Here is a 26,145-nt window from a genome sequence, read left to right as displayed (position 1 = left end):
GAGCACTCTAACCACTGAGCCACCTGCGGCGTGTATGTAAATGTCAACAGCATTCGTTAGCAGGGAATTTCAGGTGCACGCACTGAGCAGAAGTTCAACTTCATCAGTACATTTTTTATCACTAAAACAAATGGAATCGCAGAAGCATTTCTTTTATCACTTAAGGAAATTGAAGTGCACAAGCGACGAAGTTCAGTAGCGTTGACGTTTTAAAAATGGTTCATTAAGAGAGGTACATAGCACAGGCTCTTTTTACGAGCGATATCGTTATGCTGTGATGCTTTGGAAATCGCTCCTTGAGCCAAAAATGTCGGACAGCACTGCTGAGGCTTCGGGCACACATCGCGATTGAATGCCAGTAGAAAAGGTGCCTTACGGAATTATCAGGGAGAAAAAAGACATGAAAATGACGAGCTCTGAATTACTTGGAGTACAGGCACATGTGAAAACACGGTATAGCTTCCTTGTCACCGATGAGGCATCTGCGGGCCCGTGGTAAGCACTTAGCAAGGAACATCATCTCTAGTCCCTCTATATTACAAAGCATTAAGACCTCGCAGGTCCCATGCAGGCAGGCCTTCGAGCGCTTATTTCTTAGCACTTCTGCGCATAGTCAGCACGACACAAGCGAAAGCAGTGACCAGCACGGTCGTGCTGGAACAAAGAGTAGCCGAGTTAAAGCGGCTAGCTAACTCCGTTAGTGATTTTGGCGGTATTAATTTTCCCTGTCCGTGTCTAAGCAATCCATTTCAGCAAGGAAAGCTGTTTACGAAGGTGAGAAAACAAAATGGGGTATAAATCACTCTGCTCCGCCGATTCTGCTTTAATGCAAGCGATAAACCGAAAACGCAGCTTTCAAAGATGAATTACTCCTTCGACCACCTTAAGCACTCCGTTATCAAATATATAGAGCATGTGTCTTACCCGCAAAATTAAAAAGCAGCTGCAAGTTAATTTTCATGCAGCGTTTCCCTGATATGGAACCAGATGGCGCCGCTTCATCGCCGTCAAGTTTAGAAGCCGTGGCTTCACCAGGCTGTGTAAATACTTAGTAGAGCTGGCAGCAAGTGTTCGCAGTGCGAGAGCGGAGCTGTCAAATGGACCTTGCATTATATAGAAGTCAGCGCCGAGTTCCGTGCACAGTCCTAGCACTTGTGCTTGCATACAGCACACGTAAGTAGCGCTTCGTTACCATCTTCGCAGTGAAAGCATACTACTGTAGAACCTACAAAACGCCATGGCGGTGTACGGACAGTATTTCTCTCGCAGGTTCGAACTCGTAAAGGGCGTACCGAAAAAGCAGTTACTAAACGCATGCTTCTTGTGGACACTAGGAAAAACACAAAGGTCAAGCGCAGTAGCACAAACGGTCGTTGTCGCCATTCAGACTGTACTTCCTTGAGCACCAGCCTACATAAGATCCCGCACACAGGAATGCAGATTTCTCCATCCTGTTAGGCGGCCATTCGATAACTCGCAGATTAGAAGTAATCAAATACTGTTTTTCTCTTCCATTCTACGATAGCCGTTCTGTCCCTGCGGCTTCATCCGTTCGTTTTTCCGGAAAAGCCAGTCGTCGGGACGCAAGTGTCCGCGGCCTGTACCACGGTGGAAGCGGTGCAAAGCGTACGCTTCCGCTGGTTCAAGAACGGTCGCCTGCTCACTGGCTCAGAACGAGACGGTCGAATTCGGTTGAGGACGTTCCCCGAAGTCTCTACCTTGGTCATCGGTCCGCTTGGAGAGGGCGACAGCGGAAACTATACCTGCACTGGCACAGCGGGCCACAAGTCGGACTCCTACACGCAGACACTGCACGTTTTGGGTAAGTGGTGGTTACGTTCAGTAAGGTGTCATGTTATGATTGTGTACGCAAGCGTTTGTCGCCGCTCTCAGGCCACTTAAGAACATGACATGTTCGTGCAAAACCTGGTGAGGTTCTCGTTGTGCACACGTTCAGTGACGCACAACATTTCATTGCCAAGCGAAAGTGCAGCAGGACTAAATGAGAATGCGTGGCCTTTCGCTCCTCCAACGACAAAAGAGGTGAAAAGCGCGTATCCTGCGCAGCTTACCCGTGATAAACAAAAGGGCGTCACGGCGTAACCCTGCGCTTGACAGCGATTCCCAGTGACGCAGCTCATACCTCTAGCTCACAGCGTGCCTGAATGGGGCAGTGCAACGACAGTTGGTATTACTTCCAGGATTTCTTTACAGGGCCTTGTTATGAAGGAACTCTACTGCACAGCTTAAAGTATTTGCCGCAAGCGGTTTGTAAAATCTGCGCATTGTGGACGATTGACATTTGCTACTCCTTTCCAGGAGAATCAATACTATAACAAGCCGAAACTAAATAAAATTAGGTTTAAAACAGGACAGGCTACGCATCCCATGACCGCTCTCCCGAAGAGAATAGCACGTACTCAAAGGCGGCCATCTATTTCAGCTTGTTCCACACATGAGCTTGAGAGCTCTGTTCTTGAGCGAAACGATCACAGACGGCTTTGAAACGATATTTTTTTTTTGTTGTTGTTCTTTCTCAGCTCCACCGAAGTGGACACAGGAGCCAAACGACGTCAGCGTGCGAGAAGGAGACAATGTCACGGTCTCGTGTAGTGCATCCGGGAGGCCACCTCCTGTAATAAAATGGAAACGCAAGGGTAAGCAAGCCAGCCATTTCTTTATAGGTTAAGAGAGAGAGAAATCGACAGAAAGGTTATAGGTTAAGGATGCTTAAAAAGTATGCGTGTCCAATTAACAACTAGATTGTTAATAATTACATTTAACAGCAAGACTGCTGACTGGAAAACTGTTCGCTTTTTGCTAGAGTGTTGATTCCTTGGTAAGTACAGTTCACTGTTAGACTCATCGCACGGTCGAATAAAAAGCAACGCTTGAGTCTGCAGAAGAGAACGCAACATATAGATCTTCCTCGCTTGCGGCAGTAATGACAGTAGTCAATATTACAATATCCATTACCTATGTCTTTTAGGTGGTGCCAGAGATGGTACATCGTGTTTTCCATTTAGGTGACAGTGCACACGCTCTGGACAACAGCACTAATGGCGGAACCCTAAAGATCTCAAAAGCGATCAAGTCATTAAGTGGCATTTACGTCTGCACAGCCGACAACGGCCTGCCGGGAGCCCTGGAAAGAAACATAAGGATCGGCGTATTTGGTAAGTGAGGAACTGAGAAAATCTCACAGCAAACAATCCGCCGAGAAAAAAAAGTGAGAAAAGAATATAAGGTTCATGTGTCCTAACAGCAACCCCGAGACATTCCTGAAAGCACCACTGAGATATCATGAAAAATATATTTCATAGTACTGCATTGATACTACTGTATCGACAGTGAAAGCAGCCTGCCACGAGTGCAGTGTGATACAAAAAAAAAAAAGTGCCAGGGCAAAAAATGGGGTGGTCCAGACGTTTTTGTGCACTGGTATGTGAATGGCGACACCGTCTACACATAACAGAAAGAAATACCAGCAGTTGCCCTTCATTCAGTTCAACTCGTGCCTTAAACACATGAGGTCAAACACCGTACACAACAAATCGCCCGCGCAGCCTTTACGTGGAAGAGCCAGAGATGGCGCCAGCAGTCCACGCTGAAATTTCCACTACTCCAGTGTCTTTGCTATACGATGGCCCTCAAACCGTATTACTTGCCATCACAGCGGCAAAAGAAACTGGCTATGTTCTGCTTCGCGAACATTTTGATAATGATCTTCCTACAAGGCGGAAGCTTCGCAAGTGCCCAACACATTTCAGGTAAGCTAACCCGAGCACAGAATTTTCCAGCAAGTCCTAAGCATTGAGGCTCGCCCTGACAACACGCACGCAGGTCGCTCCAAGGGGACATTTCGCCTGCAGCCGTTCTTCTTCCCGAGCGATCCCACTGAAGGCAACAGGGTGTCCGTTATGTGCGCCTTAGTGACAGGAGGGATCACGTCGGGAGTCGAGTTCTCCTGGTACAAAGACGGCAAAGCCCTTGTGCTCGATGACCGGGTCAAGATCCGCACTTTCCCGGATATGTCGACGCTCGTTGTCGAGTCACTAAGGCAAGAGGATTCAGGAAACTATACCTGCACCGGAAGGTTTGGCAGTCGCAAGGACTCGCACACGGAACAGCTGCGCGTGCTCGGTGAGTAAAAAAGAAACCGTGTTTTAAATCCTATCGACAAGACTGCGCCTGTAGTTTGAACGCTGCAAGCTGAGGAACTCGCTGACTAAAAAAAAAAAAAAAAAAAGTGAAAGGTAGAGCTCATACAAAGCGCAGCTAGTGAACCCTCGTCCAAATGTTGGTGAAGAAAGAGCCTGAAGGCTGCAGAAAGGCGCACCGCTGTCGTTTAGTGCGGACGGTAATACGCAGAAACCGACAAGTGCCAACGCAGCGTACAACTATGCACTGTAAATGTTCAGGTGTTCTATTTACAAAAAAAAAAAAAAATGTGAGATATAGGCGCTAGTAATGTCTAGTAATGTTTGTCTCGCAAAATGAAGCGATTTTTACCGACAAAGTGAACGAGAGAGAGAAACCCTTCAATGAAACAGAGAGAATTTAGCCGGCGTTTAAAAATTGATGGCATGCTATTCTGCGTGGGGAAAGGCATTTGGGAGATAAAGGCGGAAGGGGAGCGGTGCGGAAAAGGTAAAATAAAAGAAATAAAATGGGGAGAAAATAAAATGCGGCCGTTAAATGCTATTCAGATGCAACGCTAGTGCCACCAGCTGCTAGCAACAACGTCTGCATCTATGAACAAGTTAATTAAAGATGCACCAAAGGAGCTCTTGCGTGCACAAGTGTAATAAAAATGTCCAGTGGTGGAAGTGCAGCCAGATTATCGAGCACATACAATGTTTTGCATTCCTCAGCAGCGTCACGAGTTGGAGGACTCATACCACGTCTCTGTGATGTAGCCATGCAGACTGCCCTTCTACATGTGAATCAGGACCATAAAAGCGCAAAAAGGCCTCGAGGGGAGAAAATTAGTGAACACTTAAGTTACTGTTCCTTGAAAAACAAATTTACAGAAAACTAAAGTTCCGAAAACAGCTCTTTGAAAAACAACATGCACCCAGAATTTCAAAGCAGAGTGCATGAAAGCACTTTCCGCAAGATTACTGAAACCCACTTTGTTTTCAAGTTCCAGTCAAATGGCTACAAGAGCCGCACGACATTTCCGTAAAGGAGACTGAGAACACGACCCTCCGCTGTGAAGCTACAGGAATACCGAAGCCAAGCATCAAATGGGAGAGAGAAGGTACACAGCTATGTCTTTTCCTCATGCTATAGGATACGCATCTCAAGTGTTTAAATGAACAGCTTGTAACATAAATTCCTCAGCAGAAATATCGCAGCAGTAGGTGCCTACAAGTCCCTCTGGGTAAGAGGCGTCCGTTACGTAATATATCATAATCAAAAAGTGTACCCTGCACCAGCTGGTCAAAGAGGATATTGTCGAGGAAGCTCACAGCCTCAGGAGACATGTGTTGTGAGTGCACGATTGTTACGTGCAATCTGTGCTCGCTCTGAGATGAATCACGGAGTGAGATGCATTAATCAAGGAAAGTGGGCGGGGCCGCACCTATTGTTGCCACTAACTGGTTACCTAGGAGTTCTCAGGAGGTAGTTTCTTGCTTTCCTTGTCACCATTTTCCTTGCCTATGAAGTTAACGTTTCCTTCACTTTCAGGTGTCCTGCTTCAAACGTCAGGCTCGAAATTCGAGTTCATTAAGGCATCGAAAACAGACTCCGGCAGCTACAAGTGCATCGCGGACAACGGCCTGCGGGAGCCCCTTGCTAAGGAAGTTCGAGTATCCGTTTATGGTATGACAAAAAATGCCACAAGCACATCAATATTTCACTGCGCGCGCAACTGCAACTTCAACGACTTTCTAAAGCATTCGAGGTGGTTTGCCGCGCTTTAAATTCGCCATTCCAAGCGCAGGGTAATGGCGTCCTTCCGAGGTTGCACCACAGATGGCGACTCTAGTAAGTGGTTCGGCCTGAACCACTGTGAGCCGACATGTTTTTTTTCGTGGAACACAGAACGCCTTCCCGAAGGCCAACGGATCGTTCGCTTTCGTGAATAGCGAGCGTTCAAGAATCGACACTGGAAAAGTCATGGCCTCGCTGAGAGCTTTTCTGCCGAGTCTTCTGGTCGCTCTGTCTGCCTTTGTGCGGTCTGGAACAGTAGGTAAGTGCAACAGCTTTGTCCCAAACTCTGGTGACAACGTCGGGCCATCAACTGAGTTTTGGACGCTTCGAATTCAGTCCATAGTCGACTCAGGCAGTTAGCGCTTACTTTTCTTCATGACTTCGAAATTTTCTTGGCCCCCAAACAGAAAATAATAGGTGTTACTCTGGGATGAGTAGCTGACACCATGAGTAGCTCTAGAAGGTGAAGTATACCATATTAACTGCATGCGTAGCAAGAAATAAGCACACAGCAAGCTGGGCTCAGTGTATTCAAGAACGTGAACAACTGGTTTCGACAACTCTTCAACGTGTTAAAATGTTTCAAAAGTGTCAAGATAAACGCGAAATTCGTCGCAAGATCAAGATATATGACTGAAAAAGGAAACCTAGAATAGCCAAAACAGCCAGACCGACATTGTGAATTAGGGAAAACTTATTACTTAAATAGCCGATCACATTATCGGAGTTATAAATCAGAAATGAGGCACCTGTTTTTGGTTTGCTCTGCGGGAAAACTTATGTGTAAGGGTTAAATTCACTTGAGAGACGACAGAGAGCGGGCAGGCCCTCTTTTACAATGCATCCCTGTTGTCAGTAGCGATTATGTTTCATCGCTGTGTGAGTGACAACTAATTGCAGGCCATAACTGAGAGCTTTCCTGTTTACAGAGTTCAAACTCCAGCCTTTCCGCTTTCCCACCGATGCTGTCGAAGGCAAGACGGTCACAGTGCTTTGCACAACTACAACGGCAATATCTGGCGTCCAATACCGATGGTTCAAAGATAACAAGCGTGTCGCCGAAAGCAGCAAGATTAGGCTCAGAACATTTCCCGAACTTTCTTCCTTAATTGTTGGGCCGCTTGATGAGGCCGACAGCGGCAATTACACCTGCCACGGTATTTACAATGGAAAGAAGGACTCCTTCTCCGATGCGCTTCATGTTCTCGGTAAGATGATACCCTTTGTCCTTATTAGAGAGATTGGAGCATGCGTATTACAATCGTGTAATATTCTTCTTTATTTCTTTAGTTCCACCTAAGTGGGTTGAACAGCCTGAAGACATTATCAGAGCAATGGAGGGAACTAATCTGACTATTCCTTGTCGAGCGAAAGGAAGGCCAGAGCCCGTTGTGACAGTCATAAAAGAAGGTAAGGCAGAACATGTTCGAGCACACAAAAGTGCGACTTAATGACACAACATACGCGTTGTTCCCTTAGGCAGCCTGTAACCAGGACATTTTTTCTATAGTAAACGTGAAATATAAATAAGCTTACAAACTCATTCGAAAGGCACGACACACGTTAGCATTTCAGAGTCCGACTATTCAGAATTCCCTTCTCTATAAACGGTGCACATTCTAAAGCATTGTATTATCAGAATACTAGAGGCGTAAGGTACTGTTCGGTGTTAAGTGAATCGAAACACAGGACATTTTGATTGCAATACACTTAACTTTAGGAGAAGTGCGAATAAGGCTGGCTGGTCTCGCATAATTAACTTTATAGTTAAATAATTCACCTGTCTGTTTTCCTGTACCCAGAGTCGCTCACGACTGAAGTTAACGATGCAGTTAGAATGCCGGATATATTTTGGATAAGGTTATTTCAAGTAAGCGGTTCCCAAAAGTGAAAAATAACAATTAAAAAAGTCACTCCCGCTTGAGGCCTTGCTTATGTAGTATCACACAATGGAAGAAGGCAGTGGGGAAAATTATGCACCTTTTTTTGGCATTTTGCAGGCGAAGATCGGCCTGTGTCATCTAACATATTTGAGATTAAGAAGTCGACTAGACAGCACTCCGGTTCCTACGTCTGCAAAGCCGACAACGCGCTTACCCAGCCGATCCTTAAGCGGTTTCGAGTGATTGTATATGGTAAGCGTTTACAGAGCTATCCGCTGCAACCTATTCCTATGTACGTCACCTTACTGACTACAAATCAAAGCCTATTTTCAACCTGCACCTTCAAATATCCTCCGATATCCCGCGAACATCCGCGCAATTGCTGTTCATGCCATTACCAGCTCAGAGATGGCGCCAGAACCTTCGATTACACCGTTCTACGAACGTTGCATCTGCCAAACACAGCCATCAACAGTGCCCGCTTTAGGCCACGAACGGACGATGCGCGCTTGGACACCAGTGCCGATGATTTATTTCTTTGGAGTCATTTTCCTAGCCGTGCAAGCATCGTCCCGACAACACCACAGTTCTCGAGATTCTCAAGGTAAGTTCTTAACGCGGCTTCACTGCCAACGTCGTGTCTGCCTTGCCCTTTTTGCCTTCTTGATTTCACGATAGGTTTCGAACAGGCCAATGTGTTTCCTTTCGAGGTGAATGCCGTTGTACTAATTGTTTTCATCCTTACAGGTTCTCTACGGCTCCAACCATTCTTTTTCCCCAGCAAGGTTGTTGTTGGAAACACGGTCACTATAACATGCACCACGATCAGCAGCATAAGCAATGTGAATTTTCGGTGGCTTAAAGACGGGAAGGAACTCGTCACAAGCTCCAAGGTGAAGATAGTGCACCATTCCCTGTTCAGTACGCTTGTCGTTGGCCCTACCACCAGGCAGGACAGCGGAAACTATACTTGCGTAGGAAACTTGGGGCAGGAGGTTGGCACCCATTCGCAGCAGCTCAATATCCTAGGTAAGTGTCCCGTTTTGCATACTGTTTGCTCTTTTTAACTAGTACGGTGCCAAATGCGACGCTAGTAGACGGACAATACTGACAAGACCGGAGGGAAACGCACAATCCAGAGTTTTCTGCCCACCGCTTCCAATTATTTTTTTATCTACTTCCGGTCCAATACCATAATTTCAATGCCGTCACAAGTGAACGGCGCCTAAGTCAACAATTTACAAAATTACGCTTAACAACTTCCTGCTGCATCAGCTGAGTTTGATGTTGGCGTTGTTTTCGCTCAAGTTGTATGTGGTTGTGGTGAACGCTGAACGGTGCAGGACTGTAGAGGCGAATCACGGCATACGAAGTTACCCCTTCGGAAGAAACTGACGAGTGTGCATCTTAGTCGCGCAAAAACCCTCATGTATGGTTACATGGTTGATCGGGGTTGAACGTCCCAAAGGGACTCAGGCTATGAGGGACGCTGTAGTGAAGGGCTCTGGAAATTTCGGTAATCTGAGGTTCTTTCACATGCACTGACATCGTACAGTACACGGGCCTCTAAAATTTTGCCTCCACCGAAATTCGGCCGCCACGGCTAGGATCAAACCCGCGTCATTTCGGTCAGCAGCCGAGCGCCATAACCACTGAGCCACCGCGATGGCTAAAAAGAAAAAAGCTTATTTAATTTGTTCTCGCCCAAATGCCTATTTTGATAAATACGGCTGCTTCCCTGAATCATTCTTGCCTTTTGTTTTCGTAATGGCGCCCTGTCATGGCCCCTAAAGTGCCTGACAGTTACCAGAGCGCGATACTGTACTTCCCTTTTTATGTGACCGAGGTTTAACATCACAGCTCAAATAAAATATCGCCCCTTAAAGATAACTTCCTGTCTGTTCACCATAAATACGCAAAATGCGCTCTGACGTCCATGACAGCACAGCCTTTGTTATCATGCAGCTCCGCCCAAGTGGGTCGTCGAGCCAAGCGACATCAAATTGCATCGAGGAGGCAACGCAACGCATCCCTGCGAAGCGGCAGGAAACCCCACGCCTATTGTCAAATGGAAGTTCTGCGACAGAAACGGTACAGTGGCTACCTTTCTGAACATCACTTCTGAAATCCTACGCTAGGATACGCACTTCGACTACACACATGCAGAACTTAGATGTACAAGGGTTCAGTTTCAAGTATCAAGCGTTGCGACAGGCGACGTCTGCAGGTGAACACGACGACAAACCGCAGCGTAATGCGACAGATTACACATCTTCACTCGTCATAAAAGGAAAGATCAGTAGCACTGGTGAAGACAGGCGGCAATAACTTTTCCACGAAAATGTGAAAAAAGGAAAAAAAAAACAATTTAAATAAAGGAATTAACTTTGTGCTCTGTGACTCATAAAAAAGAAAGATACAGCAGAATTAAATTACCAGCAGCGCTTTCTTCCTCGCATTAAGGCAAATTGTGAAATTGCAAGAAAAAAATAAGTTGCCGCCACTGCTCTCCGAAAGCACATTTGCTATGAAGTTGTGACGTAATACAGAGCGCGAACTAAAGAAAATGTGATAATGTAACCGCTTTTCTTTTCAGGTCACGATAAAGAAACTGTGGCGTCCGGAAAGAACGAGCTGCAGATAAGGAACGCCTCCAAATTGGACGCTGGATCATACGAATGCAGTGCCGACAATGAGGTTGCCGAAGCAATAGCCAAGGCTATTACGATCTCCATTTATGGTGAGAGAAGCCGAAAAAAGCATTAAGTACTCACCAGCAATTTTAATTTTGATACTACTTCGACCTAAGCCTCAAGAACAGCGAAAGAAATTCCACGTTCGTTACCTGTACGCCGTTTTTGTCCGCGTACAACTTGTAGCTCTTTGTTCACCCAGCAATCCGCGTTATGTGGTACACCCAGCATATCAGGCAAGAAACAAGGAATCGAGCTGTTTCTAAAATGGAAAAATACAGTTTTTACACATAATAGAACAAATGCTGCCAACGTATATTATCTTGCCGAAATATGCGTACGTATTTCGAGCCTTAGGAGCGACAAGCACAGCTACTTGGCCAAAACGATCATCGAGGGCGCCACGGGACCGTACGACCGACAGAAGCGACGACAAGCCGCAGCCTTTTCAACACATCATCGGGGCTGTTTACACTGGTGAGTGGTAAGCTTCAGAAGAGACTAAGTGAGGCTGCCGAGAGCGTGGTAGTTGAAAGCTGGCCAGCTCGTTCGACCAAGATGGATCCGCCGAACAACAGTGCCACCAGCAGCCAAGCACAATCTTCCACGGCAGTGGGACTATCGTTTTTCGTACTGCTCCTCCTAAGTTTTGGTAAGTGTCGCACAGCATACCTATCGCCCCAGAACACAAGTTTGAAAGAATGCTTGCCCATGTAGTTGATCTGTCTTGAGCTCGACGTAATGTCTTCGCTTTACTACGTTATCAGGACCCGGGACGGCTGTGGAAGTGCAACCGTTCTCCTTTCCGCCCAACATCGTCGAAGGGTCGAGGGTTAGTGCAGCGTGTTCCCTCCTGAAGGTTTCCGAAGCAACGCGCTTCCGGTGGGCGAAGGATGGGAAGACTCTCGGCGACGACCCACAAGGCAGAATCAAGACGAGAACTGACACCGACTTCTCCATGATCACCATTGACCCGTCCCGCCAAGAGGATAGTGGCAACTACAGCTGCACCGCGACGTCGAAGGGCAAGTCTGACACGTTCACTGCTTCCCTTGCAGTTTACGGTAAGAACAACCGTGGCTCCTATCATTCGCACTCCGAAAGTCATTTTTTAACTTTTCTGATGAAAATAAACTTCGCCAAAGAAAGCATTCTACACTGCCGAGGTAGAGCTAACCGTTTGAATAATATCACGACACACGTCAGAGAACGCCAGCGAGAACCTCATTTATTATGCCAACATTTGCATTAAAGTGGAAAACAGTACCTAAAGAACTCCGATTAGTCAAAAAAGGAACAAACCTCACATAGTGCTGACGTGCAATAAAGACACCACACTAACCTGTAGCTGAATACCGCTGTCTGTTCCCGCATTAACCACCTTTTGTTGTTGTTGTTGTTGAAGAGTACTGTCATAATGAAAGACGATAATACATTTGCGTTCTTTCGTCTTCAGCGGTCCCCAGATGGACGCAGCGACCAAAGGATGTACTGATCACGGAAGGAAATAACGTGTCTGTGAGCTGTGCCGCATCAGGAAACCCTGTGCCTGAAGTGACACTGCAAAAAGATGGCGGTAAGAGGCAAAACAACGACAACATAAGCTTTTCCATTTTTTCGTCGCAAGCGAGTTTACGTATGAAACTGTGAGAGGTCATGGTAACAGTTTTGTTTAACATCTCGCTTCTAACGTCACAAGTAGAATTAAACACGAAGGAAACACTTCTACTTATAATGGGTACCATTTGACGAGGTGGCTTTTCTAAAATAAAGTTGCAAGTTAGCGCCTGTACCATCCAGTTTTGCTTCGTCCCGTCCAATTTTGTGTCGTACCTGTCCTTTCTGCGCTGTTTTCTAAGAAGATGAATACGATCACTGTATCAGATTAAATATCATATGTTCTGCTCGCCACCACAAGAAAACTAATATCAGCACTACAAGATAACAATAACTCGTCCCGCTTCTATCTCTTGTGCAGGAAACTCACCGGCGAAAAAGCAGGGACAAGGAAAAGCGACGCTACAAATCACGCGGTCTACCAAAATGGACGCTGGAACGTACTCCTGCACCGCTTCAAATCGTTTTGGTGCCGACATACATGAAAGCTTTTTCCTTAGAGTATACGGTAAGAAAAAAAGGCAATTGCAAAAAAAGAGAGACGAAAACATTGAGAGTTTCGGGCTATGGCCTAGGTACAGGGGGCACAGAACGCTGTAATTTGCGTTTACAGTTAATTTTGTCTGTCTGCAACCATGGTAGTCTGTAGCGCAGAGCCGCATTTCCTTCACCGCGAGACAGAGGGCGTTAGGGACCTATCGCTGTATCCTGATCCGAGACATATTCCGGCACACACACCACACAAGCCTTGAAGATGAAGCTTGTACCAACGCTGATAATCATCTCTACCATGCTTAGTTCAATACTTACTGGTAAGTTGCTGACATCGTTTCAATGCACGTTCACCAATCCCGAACTTTTACTAAGCAGTTACAACACTACCTGCAGAAAAGATCAAGGTGGTGCCGTTTTACATACCGGACAAAGTGATGCTCGGAGACACCGTGAAAATCGTGTGCTACACAAGCACCGTGCAAACTCCCCTGTCATTCAAGTGGATGAAAGACGACAAGTTACTGCCCGCCGATGAGAACATCCAGATCAAGACACAAGCTGACCTGTCAACGATAATCCTTGGCCCTGCGAAGCCTTCGCACACAGGAAACTACACCTGTCATGTCCTCTCACCGACGTCTAGTGGATCGTACACTGCTCCTCTAATAATATACGGTAAGGTAGTTACTCTACTAAATCTCTTGTTTACAGAGCAGTTAAACAGGTTGGGAAGTTTCACTGTCGGCGGTGTACACTTTTATCGATTTCTTGGTAACTACTGACCGTGAGCCACTGATATGAACAAGTTAACGTACTTCGGTAGGGCTGATGCAAGATTAAGAACTTAAGATTAAAAACAGAAAACTGCAGCGATAAGAAATCAGAAGAAAAAAATTAGTTTGACATTTGTTCTGACCAACAGCTCAAAGGAATTTGTTCAGGGTCGGTTTAGAGTTCACCCGCCGTTGGAATAAGCAAACGACACAAAAAAAATGCACTACAAATAGAATCCATGACACTGTTTACAGCTCCGATTTGTAATGCAATATTTCTTATATTTCTGTAGCTCACCTTCGCGGCATGTAATGTTACTTTCGCACGAACGACCCGCAGACGATTAAACTTCATGGCTAGCATGTTAAGACATTTTTCATGGCTCTTCAACGTTCTTCCCGAATTCTGCATTAGTTGACGCATTGATGCATTGTTGCGATGTCGTTACGGCCAATAACTGTGTGCGGCTCTCACTGACGCGCTCAATGGCAGCACCGCGGCTGTTAGCCGTATCTTTGCGGGATATCTAAATGTATAGTAATGCTTGGATGAAGGATGGCTCAAAACGTAAAAGAAAGCAATCGCCGCCTACTCTGTTGTAATGTGAGAGGGGTTCATCACGCGGTGATACCCGCAATAATATTTTTGTTTGAATTTTGCTGGTTTCAAATGAGCGTGCGAACGCGGGCTTAGGGCAACACTAGTTGAAAATAAGTGTGGAGCACTGTTCCCCTTACAAAAAAGAAAAAAAAAACAATTTTCCTCTCGCAGTTCCACCTAGTTGGACAACGGAGCCCAGAGATCAACGCGTTGCCAAAGGCTCCAATCTGACAATACCTTGCAAGGCTTCCGGGCAGCCAGCCCCACGAACTACCTGGAGGCAGTCGAGCGGTAAGCGTCTATGCAGCCGGTTTATATACGTTCGAGACATGCTAACGCCGAATCATTTTCTTACGGCAGGGCAAAAAACAAAGACGCTCAACGTGACACCCCACGGTAGCCTTCAGCTCAGGAACATCCAAAAAGGAGACCAGGGAAGCTACTCCTGTAGCGCCAGCAATGACGTCGGGAGTTCACTGGAGAAGACCATAACCATATCTGTTACTGGTAACACGCCTGCATAGAATGCATCTGCGGCCGGATCAATCTTCACCACAGGCAAACTGGACTACCAACAAATCATACTAACAGCAGTGCCTGATGTAAAGCACGGAGAGTACTAGAAGAATGAAAAAAAAAAGAAACAGGGCCCCGAAATCTTGCAGTCAAAACAAACCGCATACATAGAAAGTAGACTGCAAGACGGGATACACAAAAAAGAACAAAAGTGGCGCAGTTTTTGCCACTTAAGACAAGCAGCACTGAAAAATGCCCCTACATGAATTACGCGAAGCCCAGTCCATAAATACCAACACCACAACGTCAAGTGTCTCCAAACAAACGCCCTTTTCACGTTTTGGACTTGTCGAAAGATATGCCGTCGACTCAGACGTGTGTTAGGCTCGTGTTTCGCGCCACGATAGTGAGGGTAAAGCCTAGCCCCGCAACGACGTTCGAGCTGGTTCCCGCGCAGAGTCAATCTTTTTCCTGGCTCTTCAAAATCGGCGAAACTTAACGAGTTGTTTGGAAGAACAAACGCAGTATTTTACCTTCCATCGCGACGCCGTTCCGTCCACGCAAATGCACGACCACATTTCTTTTCCTCAAGTTAATCGCTGAGCGCTCACTTCCACTGCACAAACGGTTTACGAAACTACCTTCAGCTCGAGGATGCACTGTAGTTTAAAAGTGCCCCAATTTCCCGGTACAGTTTTTTAGACCCTCACTGCGCGCGCTTAAAACGGTTTTATGCCTGTAACGCCGTGTCTTTTTCGTGGAAATTCGCAGCGGTTAAATGAAGACAGTCGTTTTCTATCAACATCGAGAAACAGTTGCCTACAACGTTCAGTCTGCCTGATGTCCTGCAGCGCCGTTGTCTACGAGAAATGCCGGAAAATTAGCGCGGCATGTCAGTTCTGCAAGCCCCCATCGCTTCAGGTATCAGCCAACAGATGGCAGCAAGTTCGTAGCGCGCACTACGGCGTCAGCAAGCAACTAAAAGCTCAGATCGCATTATTTTTCGCCAGGCGTTCAGCATGGTGGCCGTGCATCCTGAAGCGTTTCTATTATTATTCTTACACCGATATTTTCAAGGCGTCCTTGCAGCAGGTAAGCTTCATGATGAACAACTCAAACTGCTATACAAGAAGAGTCGGCAGCTCAGTAACACTGCTACTTTTTCGTTATTGCAGGACCACCAGAAATTCAGCCCATGGTATTTCCCAAGAACCTTAAAGAAGGAGCCAAATTCCGTGCTTTTTGCTCTGTGACTGGAAGCCCTCCTTTTACATTCAAATGGATGAAGAACAATCACAAGCTGCCCGAAGACGGCACAGTGTCGACAGAAAATGCGCAGGATTACAGCATCCTTGTGATCGAGAAGCTACGCAAAAGTCACACTGGCAACTACACATGCATCGCCATGAACAGAGGCGGAGCTACAAAGCACACTTCAGAACTTATAGTAAACGGTAAATATTATAGTTACCTTCTCACGATATTTGCTTTGTGTCAGACGATGCACTCATCAACGCTAATCAAGTGTCGGCAGCAATAACGGGTGAAATAAAAAGAATCCCACGGTAGACATGCCTAACTATGATAAAGTGTACAGCCTTATGGGCGCGATTCGAGTCTAATTTGCCTAATGCGTTGTTTTATTTCTGAGCCCCCGATGAAGTAAACGACAAAAAGCGCTAAATATTTAACGAGTTTGAAATACAGCGTACATAGGGACCGTACATGGGATACTACTGTTGTGGTAACTTTTATGTTTTATCACTAGCATTAACATGCGAAAATTCTGGAGAATTTATGCCGGAAAACTTGCACAAGAATAAATATAATAGCAAACCCTTGAATGGCCGCTTTTCGCCAGACATTAAGGAACGAGTAAAGATAAGATTATTTTAAAGTTTTGCTTATCCAATAATTAAAAATACATCTTATATTAGATAGGCCCATTATCAAGTCGCCGCTAGCAGCTTGCAATTTGCGCGCATTGAGGACCAGACTGGTAGCTATAACAGGCACTTTTTTTTTTTTTTTTCAGATTAAATCTCTCTTTGGTTTCAAAACAACAAGATAAGCTTGCAATAAAGGCACATGAGCCACAAAAGTAACCAGGGCGGAGTTAGCTTGCGCGTTGAGATGAATGCTGAAACGTGGGCATCACTATGTGACCAAACATACTATGCACTAAAAAACCCTATGTTGGTTTGTTGTAACCAGTGCTCATTATTATGGGTCATGCGGGACATTTAGCGTATACATTACGAATGTTATGTACTTAGCTTCTTGTAAAGAAACCACAGAGTACCAAAGAGTGGCTTCTTAAGAAAAGTTCGTCTTTTGCTTACTTCCGATTCAGCGATGTAAGAAAAAAAAAACAGCAGCTGAGAAAACAACCTACAGGCACACAGAAACAGGACAGAATTAATTAGTGTAACGTAACTTTCAAGCAAAATACTTCTTTAAAGAGAAACTACAACTTCCCCTTGTACCACTGGGAAGAAAGACAATGAAAACAGCATTTACACGCCTACAGAAACGTTGGTAAGACAAAACAAATCGCTAGTACAGAAACTTGGGCGTGTTTCTATGACACTCAGATGAACAGGGCGAAATGAGACAGTTACAAAAGGATGACACACACACGGATGAGCGCTAAATGTTAACAACTACAACACAACTTCGACGCATGTTTGCCAAAGTCAGTCAAAAAATATCTAATCTTGTACATTCGCCATAGAATAAACGAAGAATTTTCCAAGCGGTACTATTCAGGTTCCTGAACTGCCAAATAGCAAAGGGTTACAAGCTGCATTCTAAACAGGCGCTGTGTAATTATGTGAACGTTCGCAGCTGAATATACACCTTTCTTATTGTTCTCACATGTGTCAAGCACCGCCGGCATGGACTATCGAGCCCAGCAGTGGCGTCGTGCTGCTGGGTGACAAACTCGAAATTGGATGCCAGAGCCACGGCTATCCCGAGCCCACAGTGTCGTGGGAAAAACGTAAGCGCGGTAACTACTGGTGAGTACACAACCATAGACACGACTAAATGACGAATGCTAATTTCCAGGTGCTCTCTCAGGCCGTACAGTCGTCGTCTCTGGTACCACGAATGGAACGCTACGTATTCAGAACGCCACAAAGGCTGACGGCGGGAGATACGTGTGCATTGCGTCAAACAGCCACGGGGAGCGTCTCGAGAAGGAGGTCACAGTCAGAGTGATTGGTAATAAAATGAAAAACGGTAAACCGTGTCTCCGTGGCTTTCGTATTCCGACCCTGGTGCCATTCGCTATTTAACCGTCAAGACGCTTTTATTTTGATTCGCCTTTTTGTTTTCAGATTCAATGTGGCCACTGACGTAAACCCGGAGTAATGGTTTGATAGAAGGCTACGCTCCCTGTTTGAAAAGAAAACAAATACTCAGCCATAAATACTGCCAGCCACTTTGCCATAGAAAAAGCCTCTTCAAAGTTAAGTTTAGCAGTATAACGGCGAGGATGCATTGACTGAAATAATCATTTGATTGACCGTTGCTTACCGCCCATTTGTTGGCACTGGTTTTCCCAAATAGAGCGGGAATAAATTTTTCAAAATGAAACAAACATACTCTGGTACATTGTAACTATGAGCATGTTTTCTTTCATGAAGTGCCGGCCCGGTTCGAGGAGAAGTTCACGGTGCAGACGGTTCGCCGCGGAGAGGGGGCCACCCTGCAGTGCCAGGCCATCGGGGATTCCCCGCTGGAGGTGACCTGGTCGCAGGACAAGAAGCGGCTCATATTCGCTCCAGTGACAAGGTTAAGCCTGTTTCTGACGTTCTCTCGCGAATGCCAAAACATGAACCGTGTGCAGGTACGAAAAGTTCGAGTCGAACACGGAGAACGGCGTGACCTCAGAGCTGGTGATTCCGACGACAGACAGGAGCGACGCGGCACTCTACACCTGCGTCGCCAAGAACGAGTACGGTAGCGACGAGAGGAACATCAAGCTTCTCGTCGTCGGTGAGCCGCTTTCCTGCTCGCCCGCGTGAACTACGCAGCGCGGGCTAACGATCGTCTTCTGTCTTCAATTTCACCGCGCCCATTACAGAAGTACCGGCTCAACCGCTGGACCTTCGTATCCTGGAAGTCTGGAGCCGCAAGGTGAACGTCATATGGTCGGAGCCGTACAGCGGAAACAGCCCCATCAGCAACTACATCGTCCACTACTGGAGGGACAGAGGCATGTCCCGCTTCTTTTTGTATTACAAAAGGTGCAGTGCTTTGCATGAACGTTCGGCGTTGTTGCAAACAGCTCTGGGATGAAACTACCAATAGGCAGGTAGCGGAAGGTACAAGTGTGTGAATCGCTCGTTTTAGATGTGTTCCTGCCTGAGCTGAGCTTAAATACGCACAGCAGTACAAATTTACAGCGAACTTACAGGCGAAACAGTACGGATAAAACACACATTTACATGCGTTAGTCAAGAACACACAGGAGACAACTTAAAGGGACACTGAGGAGAGCACTATTAATATATTTTTATAGCAAAATCCGATAGTTCGGCATGTCATGGCTTTGTTGCCACTTGGCCGGCAGCGAAAAATGCATTTATTTCTAAGAAATTTGGATTCGAAGTTGAAAAGGTTTTTCCCGCCGCTGTGATTCAAACTTGGGATTCGGCTATGACGACAGAGGACTAAGTGACGTGAAACATGACGTGATGCAGACTCCGTGATTTCTGGCTGCCAGCAGTGCGGCCTAGCAGCAGCCGAAAAGAAAGCTACCGCCGGCCGCACGTTGAAGGCATCTATCGGCTATTGCGGCCGTCGCTACAGTCGCTTCGCTTACGTTTGCACCGGCGTTTTGCGAGCGTTACGATGGATCTCGTTCTCGAAGTCGTCAACGAAGTTCTCGCAAATAGACACCTTTAGCATACCGTGTACCTTGATACCGCTAGCGGAATACCGGGAGCCCGCCTAACGCCGGCGAGCAGGCGCTGATTGGTCCCGATGCTTCAGGCGAGCGCGTAGCTGCCCGGCACGTGGCGCCATCTGGCGACGTCAAGGAGATTTGCGCATGCATTGGCTGCGCCTCAGTGATTTGTGCTTCTCGTGTCCTAGCGTTGCTAGAACCATTGGTTCCAGCAACACTGTTTTGTTATATGACGTCATGACGCTTGTACTTGCGAGTTTGGCCTGTGGCGGCGATACCTGTATTTTGGTTCTTGCTCTTTTCTACGTTACAAGAGCTTTGTTGTCAGTATGAGTGGCGTTTTTGTAATCAGGAGCTGGTATTCTGTCGATACAAGCCAACTTCAATTTCTCCTCAGTGTCCCTTTAAAAATAAGCTTACGCCGCTTATACTGCTACGGAAACAACCAGATCATTGTGCACATTCAGTGGTTGCATGAAATAAGACTTGCTCTCCTCCAGCATCCACACTGACACCGACTGCCGCACAGAATACTGACAACAGGCAATGACTGACACAGCCACCGAATAGCTCGATCAGCCGGCTGCGCCAAAAGAGGGGCACTATCCGTGAAGTAAAGAATTGAGAAGAAGCAGTCATTTTGGCTAATTACATCTAAAATCTACCTCCACGCGTGCGCACGGCTGAATAGGCTCCATAATGACAAAAATAGCGCACACTTTGACATAACACAAAGAACAAGAAGGTGGTGCATACTTCTTGTTCTTGGTGTTATGTCAAAGTGTCCGCTATTTTCGTCATTGTGAATCAACACCAACTTTCCCAAACGTCTGCTTTACTACAGACAGGTTCCAGTCTCCCCTGCGCGCGTGAAGCTCTGCTGCGGCCATAAGCACCTGAGAAACCATGATCATTTCGTGTGAAAAGTTCTAGACATAGTGCGCGCCATAAGACCAAAACCAGGTGGTGTACAAGGACAGCTACCCCAATCAAGCACGAGCAAACGCTATTCCCAAATATCGCGCAAAGGAAGCCAGTAGCGAACGCCCGTAACGCGACATACTGCTCCCCTGCTTCCTTCCACAACCCTTGAAAGATAAGCAAACGACACGTAATCTAGGACAGCATTGCAGACAGCATGTCTCCCTTGGCTCCCTCAAGGACTGAGTTGCATCACACCGGCGAACTTACACGTTGAATTACCATTCGTTGTTCTCACACCCAGTTTAATTGACCAGGACACATTACCACCAAACTGCCGCACCCATCGGTGTCTCTGGTCCCAATGCTTCAATGATATATGTCCGTGCTCACAGATTCATTGTATGCAAATTCGAGCTCTCCGAAAAGGACGTCTCTTAAGAGTGTTGTTGGTCGCCGTTATTCTAATGCACATAAAGAGGCGTGCGTGGCTTCCGCTTCCCTCGGCAGACGGGGCGCACCGCCTCATGGAGCAGGCCGTGCCGAGCTCGCAGACGTCGGCCACGATCAGCGAGCTGCACCCGGGCGCCTCCTATTCGCTCACCGTGACCGCCCAGAACGAAGTGGGTCAGGGTCCCCCTTCGGACCCGGTCCGCTTCCTGACCGCCGAGGAAGGTGAGTCAGCAGCAGCGGGCCGCGCATGCAATATGCATCGCGTAAAGCCCCCGCACAAAAGCGAACATCGTTACGTGCGAGGCGTTACGGAGCCCGCACGACCGAATACGCAGGGATGCTGCGGACGAGCTTGCACCTGGTCACACGATGGTCACGGCCTTGCCTCTCCGAAGGCTTCCAGGATCGTTGCGTACGAGAACTGGCAGAGTCTCGAAGGCTGCTTAGGCGAACTGAGCGCTTCCTTCAGGTCAGAACCGAAGCTGTGCGCAGCGTAGGCGGACGAGCGTCGAGGGAGGTTACGCGACTGAATGAGTATCGCACCCGAAGCTCATGTAATGCTGAGCTGGCTTGCGCCAAGTCATCCGTTGCGGCTAGCTAGCTCCCTCACAAACGAAGACCTTGGAATCTGAGCATATAGCGATAAACAAAGCCAAACAATCAAACGATGCAACACCAACTAGCCCGACAGCTTGTCCTATTCAAACAGGAAGAACGGGTACGCGATGATGCGCTGTGAAGTACTTGTCTTGTTGCATTGCCGTCTGTTTTTTTTTTTTTATGAAGGCTAAACTTTGAGTTCCTAAAAAGCTGTTTCTTTGTTAACGTCCAGAGCCCGGAGGATCCCCGACCGATGTCTGGGCAGCCGCAAAAGGACCTACATCCATCGCCGTTTCGTGGAAGGTACTGTTATCAGATACGGTGGTCCGCCGATTTCACCCTCATTGAGAAAGGTTCAGGTGCTGTTCACCTGAATGACCCAGCAGTGTAAACTGCAAAAGCGTACAACTCACGACTATCAAATCAAAACTTTTTTTTTTCTCTGGGCCACGCTATTCAGTGGAAGCGAAATTAATAGAAACAAACGGCCCCTAGAACCAATCGAAGTATAAAAAATAAAAACAGAGCTTTGTGCTATGGTGCCCTCACAACCCTGGCGTCACTCTGGGAGGCGAAACGTCCAAAGATAGTCAGATATATGAGAAATCCGCGGCGAAACGGATTAAATAAATCCATTTAATAAATTAACTAACGCTCTTCCGTCACCGCATCCGCAGCCACCGCCTAGAGACCAGTGGAACGGCGTGCTCAAGGGCTACTACGTGGGCTACCGGGCGGCCGAGTCCAGCCAGCCGTACTCGTTCAAGACCGTCGAGACGGTGGCCAACAACTCGCAGGAGGTCACGCTAGTGGGCCTCACCAAGTCGTCGCGGTACAGCGTCATCGTGAAGGCCTTCAACGCCATCGGCAGCGGGCCGCCATCGGAGGCCCTGCTGGTCCGCACGCTGGACGGAGGTCGGTCAACAGTGGAACATGTCTGTGACACGCTGCCGCTATTTCCATTATGGCATTTGAGTTCAATGCAAACGTCATGAGCTCTTTGACTGCAAACGCATCGCTTGTCCGCACAAGGTTGCAATTAATTACATCGCTAAGTACCTGAAACACCACCTTCTAGCCTTGACGCCAACAGACGTATCACTTGGCCCCCTCCCTTCTTCTGCTCACTTTTTTACTTAACACCACTTAAGCTGCTTAAACAAGCGACTACCATTATAAAATACTGAAGGCATATTTCGCAGCAGTATAGTTCCGTGCGGTGATTCATGTTTTCATTCATGCATTTTTTTTACCGGTCGCGAAGAACGTTGCTTGAAAGTATAGCCGCAAAATAAGCGGGTGCCTTTGTTTCTAACTTAAATACAAGGTAATTACTTTTACTCGCAGATGTGCCCCTGCCACCCGCTCTGACTCTAATCTCAAGCAGGGACTCCGCCTTCAAGGTCAAGTGGACACACTCCAAGGCGACCGCCGCTCCTGTCACAGGTACGGCGATCTACGAAGGCACCTAGAATAGCAGCATCCGTAAATGTTTATCATAATTATCACAGTGAGGCAGGCAGAGATGACAATAACGTAGTGCACTCGTATTCTTTTTAAATTGCAGCAAGCCAACTCATGGACTATTAAAAATGTATATATCCTTCATTGTATCGCTATGTTCTAGTAACTCTTGCCTTCGTTGTGACTTTCGATGGTATTCAGGTTACATTTGGTACCAACAGCAATCGCCAGCAACACTCTCGGAAGCTCTTTGGTGATAGGCAGATACCGCAAAACGGTGCTTTGTATCTGCCGTACTGTGATATTTTATGCAAAGCCAGCATAAATCTACAGCTCCACAGTATGTAGTTACCGGATTATGGCATTTTATTGAGCATCCACTGATCTTTTGGTTTCACAAATTGACGAGAGTTGTAAAAGTGCAAAACTCCGGCACTAAGGTGACCAATGCATTGATATTCCTAATGACAAAGGAAAACAAGCAAGACAGTCAAGCCACAGGCTTCACCGTCACGCAGTGACAAAGCACGACTTGTAATCAGTTAAACAGTGCTGCGTCCTTCATTTCTCCCCAAGGGTACACACTGCACTACAAGAAGAACTCCGGACCGTGGCACCATATCCCAGTCGTGGCATCGGACGACACGAGCTACACGCTTACCGACCTTGACGGTGGCGCCACCTACAAGGTGTACCTGACCGCTTCCAATCAATTTGGACGCGGGGGTGGAAGCGAAGCCATCATCATAAACACTACCAACCAAGGTGAGCCCAGAAATCCCTGTCAGAGACAAAAACCTGTCAGCACCACAAGAACTAAAACGTCAAAAAACGGACGCAGGAGACATCGGATATAGACGGAGCATCTACTGTCCCTGCCTGGGTCTGTTGTCATTTCGGATTTTACCGTGCACTTCGTGCCGTGATATCCTTTAAGCCGCAGCACGTATTTTAGAACCAAGAACTACACTTGTGCTACGCTTTGCTAATAACAACCCAAATGGGGTAAACAATACACCTTTCTCTTAACGCTGGAAGTTCGCCATATCACGCCTAATGCAGATACAAATGCCCAGTTTGCGCACGCCCCCAACCTCTATTTCTGGATAAAAGAAGAGAACTATGTGCGGACGAGCGTAATAATATGCAATTACAATATAGAACAAAACAACAATCACAGCTGTGTTTCCATCGATGTTTTTGATCAGTGCCAAAACATAGCAGCTGTCATACGCATTGCGTAAAGCCGAACCGGACGATCTTTCATAAAATGTGTTGCCATGGCGCAGGTCAGGACCGGAACTGGGTCTTCTACAAGGACCCATCCCTGCTGGTTCCAGCAGCGTCCTTCTTCATCGCCTTTCTCGTCGTGATCACGGTAGTCAGCGTGTGCATAAAAAAGACCAAGGCGCACAAGGACCTCGAAAAAAGTAAGGCGCTCGGAAGCACTGCCCCGGACATCAGACAGACCTGCCCCTGACAGCATAAATTAAACGACTAAACAAATGAAACTGGGTCACAACAAAGGAGTGGAATTAAAGCTGCTAACGTAACTGTACGTAATATCATCTGTACGCGAGCATCGGTGGCTGTCTCCTGACAGTCTCTAAAAAAGCAGTAAAAATTGCTTTCACTAGGCAGCCGCCTAGGAACTGTGGCTGTAGGCGTGAACAAGAGTGCGGGGCGGTACCAGCTTATTGATGTCGCACCGAGTGGACCATGGGAGACATGTCCACAGCGTGTTTTTTTCTACGTTCAGCAGCAACAACCATAAGCAAACTGAGCATAAGAGCGGGAAAAAAAGGCATAAAGGGCGCATACGCAACGATCTTTCGCTACCAATCCCTGCCAGCTGGAAGTAAGTAGTCATCGTTGGATGTCATCGCTTCCTCCTAAGTCAATCCTGTGAAAGAAAATAACGATAAGCAGGTCAGATAGCGTGCATGTAACCGCATTAACAGCATGACCAGCTGAAAGCGCGCATAGTCAACAAGCTTTAGGCTTAGGTTTGTTTACTTGCTCCTAAACCTATATTTTGCGTTCGCTACTTACCGGATGAGTCGTCCAGTCTAGTTAGAGCATGCCACGTATTCACGAGTGACCTGGCCGAAACCGAAGCGCACCTGATCGCCGCTCCTCTGGCGTTCTCCCGCAGCCCTGGAAGCGGAGAAGAGACAGAATTACGGAGAGGCGGCGCAGCAGCAGCAGCGCTACATCGACGTCACTGAAAAGCGCACGCGCTCCGACTACGCCACCATCCAGAGTCGACGGAGCCTATCCGGCAGCTACAAGATCGAGGAGCTACGCTCGGCGGTGCCACCCAGGGGATACAACACGACGGAGGCGAGTTTCATGCTTCATCAACAGCCTGTGTAACGCCTGAGATACGCGCAGCCTATGCGCTGGCATGGCTTAGTCCTAAGGCATTCCGCTGCAGACACAGCATAAAATGTTCACTTTTTGGCTACCGTGACAGCACTTATAGAGTACTGAGCAGTAAGAACGTCGAGGCACTGATAATTAAACTACGTGCCGAAATACCTTTAAGTTATCAAAGATGGCACGTAATCCCTGGCAGGATGGCCTTAAAAGCCTTTATTTATATCATTTGCACAAACTGCGGGCCCTCTCCGACCCAAGCAGGAGTAAATGACTTGCTATAAAAAAACACAGGCGGCAGGGCCACTTGGGAAAACAGTTAAGGAGAGCACTTAATTAAGCCTAGTTACGTGCTTTTAATGCAAACGCATTTTTGTTTACTTTTTTCCACTTCCTTTCTAATGACACACCAACTCATTAGCATACAGTCCGAAGGCAGCGAGTACGCTAGGTCCATCTTTGTTCACAAAGAAGGAGCGCGGTTTTGTGGCCTATGGGTTGCGTGCTGGCCTACCAATGTGAAAGTCCTGGGTTCAATTCCCAACACCTTCGGAAGATGATTCATTTTTCTCTGACTGGTCACGCGGGTTTTGGGACGCCACTTTTTCTCGTCATCGGGTTTCGTTGCCGATGAGCCATATAATGACTTCGCATTAAAGAGCAGCATAAGACCTATAGCTGCACTTTTGAAGCAGAACTGCCACCTAAGCGGAAATACATAAATTGAACAAAAAGAAAACGGTACACGCTCAAATCCATTTAAAAACAAAACTAGATAACAAATACAATTTACAATTCGCTTCGAAATTTCAGTTTCTCTATACAGCGCCCAACAGCATCAACAGTGGAACTACCTCGGCGGACAATTGATTAACTACCTCGTCAGACAAAGCGG

General features: G+C 46.9%; 2 protein-coding genes and 1 long non-coding RNA gene across 5 annotated transcripts in view; 2 read left to right on the top strand and 1 right to left on the bottom strand.

Moving 5' to 3' along the window:
- The first annotated feature begins 812 nt into the window (after window positions 1–812).
- The window catches only part of LOC149359124 (cell adhesion molecule Dscam1-like), a 29,016-nt gene continuing 3,683 nt past the window's right edge, over window positions 813–26,145 (top strand). Inside the window, exons 1-14 of one of the 2 annotated variants that reach the window (XM_089571357.1) lie at window positions 813–1,173; window positions 1,526–1,822; window positions 2,541–2,657; window positions 3,027–3,176; window positions 18,169–18,316; window positions 18,372–18,520; window positions 18,609–18,740; window positions 20,865–21,029; window positions 21,640–21,710; window positions 22,085–22,322; window positions 22,755–22,853; window positions 23,448–23,636; window positions 24,161–24,301; window positions 25,027–25,214. In XM_089571357.1, the coding sequence (XP_089427483.1) occupies window positions 1,098–1,173; window positions 1,526–1,822; window positions 2,541–2,657; window positions 3,027–3,176; window positions 18,169–18,316; window positions 18,372–18,520; window positions 18,609–18,740; window positions 20,865–21,029; window positions 21,640–21,710; window positions 22,085–22,322; window positions 22,755–22,853; window positions 23,448–23,636; window positions 24,161–24,301; window positions 25,027–25,214 (2,160 nt within the window). In that variant the 5' untranslated portion in view covers window positions 813–1,097. Of the gene's footprint in view, window positions 1,174–1,525; window positions 1,823–2,540; window positions 2,658–3,026; window positions 3,177–5,920; window positions 6,200–6,869; window positions 7,149–7,230; window positions 7,351–7,940; window positions 8,076–18,168; window positions 18,317–18,371; window positions 18,521–18,608; window positions 18,741–20,864; window positions 21,030–21,639; window positions 21,711–22,084; window positions 22,323–22,754; window positions 22,854–23,447; window positions 23,637–24,160; window positions 24,302–25,026; window positions 25,215–26,145 lie in introns of those variants that run through there. The other variant, XM_089571358.1, reaches the window with a different exon arrangement.
- The window catches only part of LOC149359119 (uncharacterized), a 205,042-nt gene continuing 181,316 nt past the window's right edge, over window positions 2,420–26,145 (bottom strand). For both annotated transcript variants that reach the window (XR_016288757.1, XR_016288756.1), the window contains 3 exons: window positions 24,924–25,028; window positions 24,693–24,774; window positions 2,420–2,633 (listed from right to left, as the gene is read on the bottom strand). This is a non-coding gene — a long non-coding RNA (uncharacterized LOC149359119). The remainder of the gene's footprint in view (window positions 2,634–24,692; window positions 24,775–24,923; window positions 25,029–26,145) is intronic.
- LOC149359125 (cell adhesion molecule DSCAM-like) lies at window positions 11,475–17,893 on the top strand. Its single transcript, XM_089575281.1, has 6 exons — window positions 11,475–11,580; window positions 13,004–13,303; window positions 14,174–14,293; window positions 14,363–14,516; window positions 16,807–16,875; window positions 17,860–17,893. Exons 1-6 carry the CDS (start codon window positions 11,475–11,477, stop codon window positions 17,891–17,893), a joined length of 783 nt encoding a protein of 260 aa, XP_089431407.1.

This window comes from Amblyomma mixtum, chromosome 2 (assembly GCF_055824585.1).
Source record: "Amblyomma mixtum isolate Tamu chromosome 2, ASM5582458v1, whole genome shotgun sequence".
In the NCBI taxonomy this organism is placed as follows: Eukaryota; Metazoa; Arthropoda; class Arachnida; order Ixodida; family Ixodidae; genus Amblyomma; species Amblyomma mixtum.
This window is presented reverse-complemented; position numbering and strand designations above follow the sequence as displayed.

Excerpts from the sequence above, each read along its gene's own strand:
- LOC149359125 (XM_089575281.1), top strand. The coding sequence starts at position 11,475 with ATGATCACCATTGACCCGTCCCGCCAAGAGGATAGTGGCAACTACAGC. Across the intron at positions 14,294-14,362 it reads TACCTGGAGGCAGTCGAGCG|GGCAAAAAACAAAGACGCTC; the intron begins GTAAGCGTCTAT and ends TTCTTACGGCAG. Across the intron at positions 14,517-16,806 it reads ATATCTGTTACTGGTAACAC|AAACCACAGAGTACCAAAGA; the intron begins GCCTGCATAGAA and ends CTTCTTGTAAAG.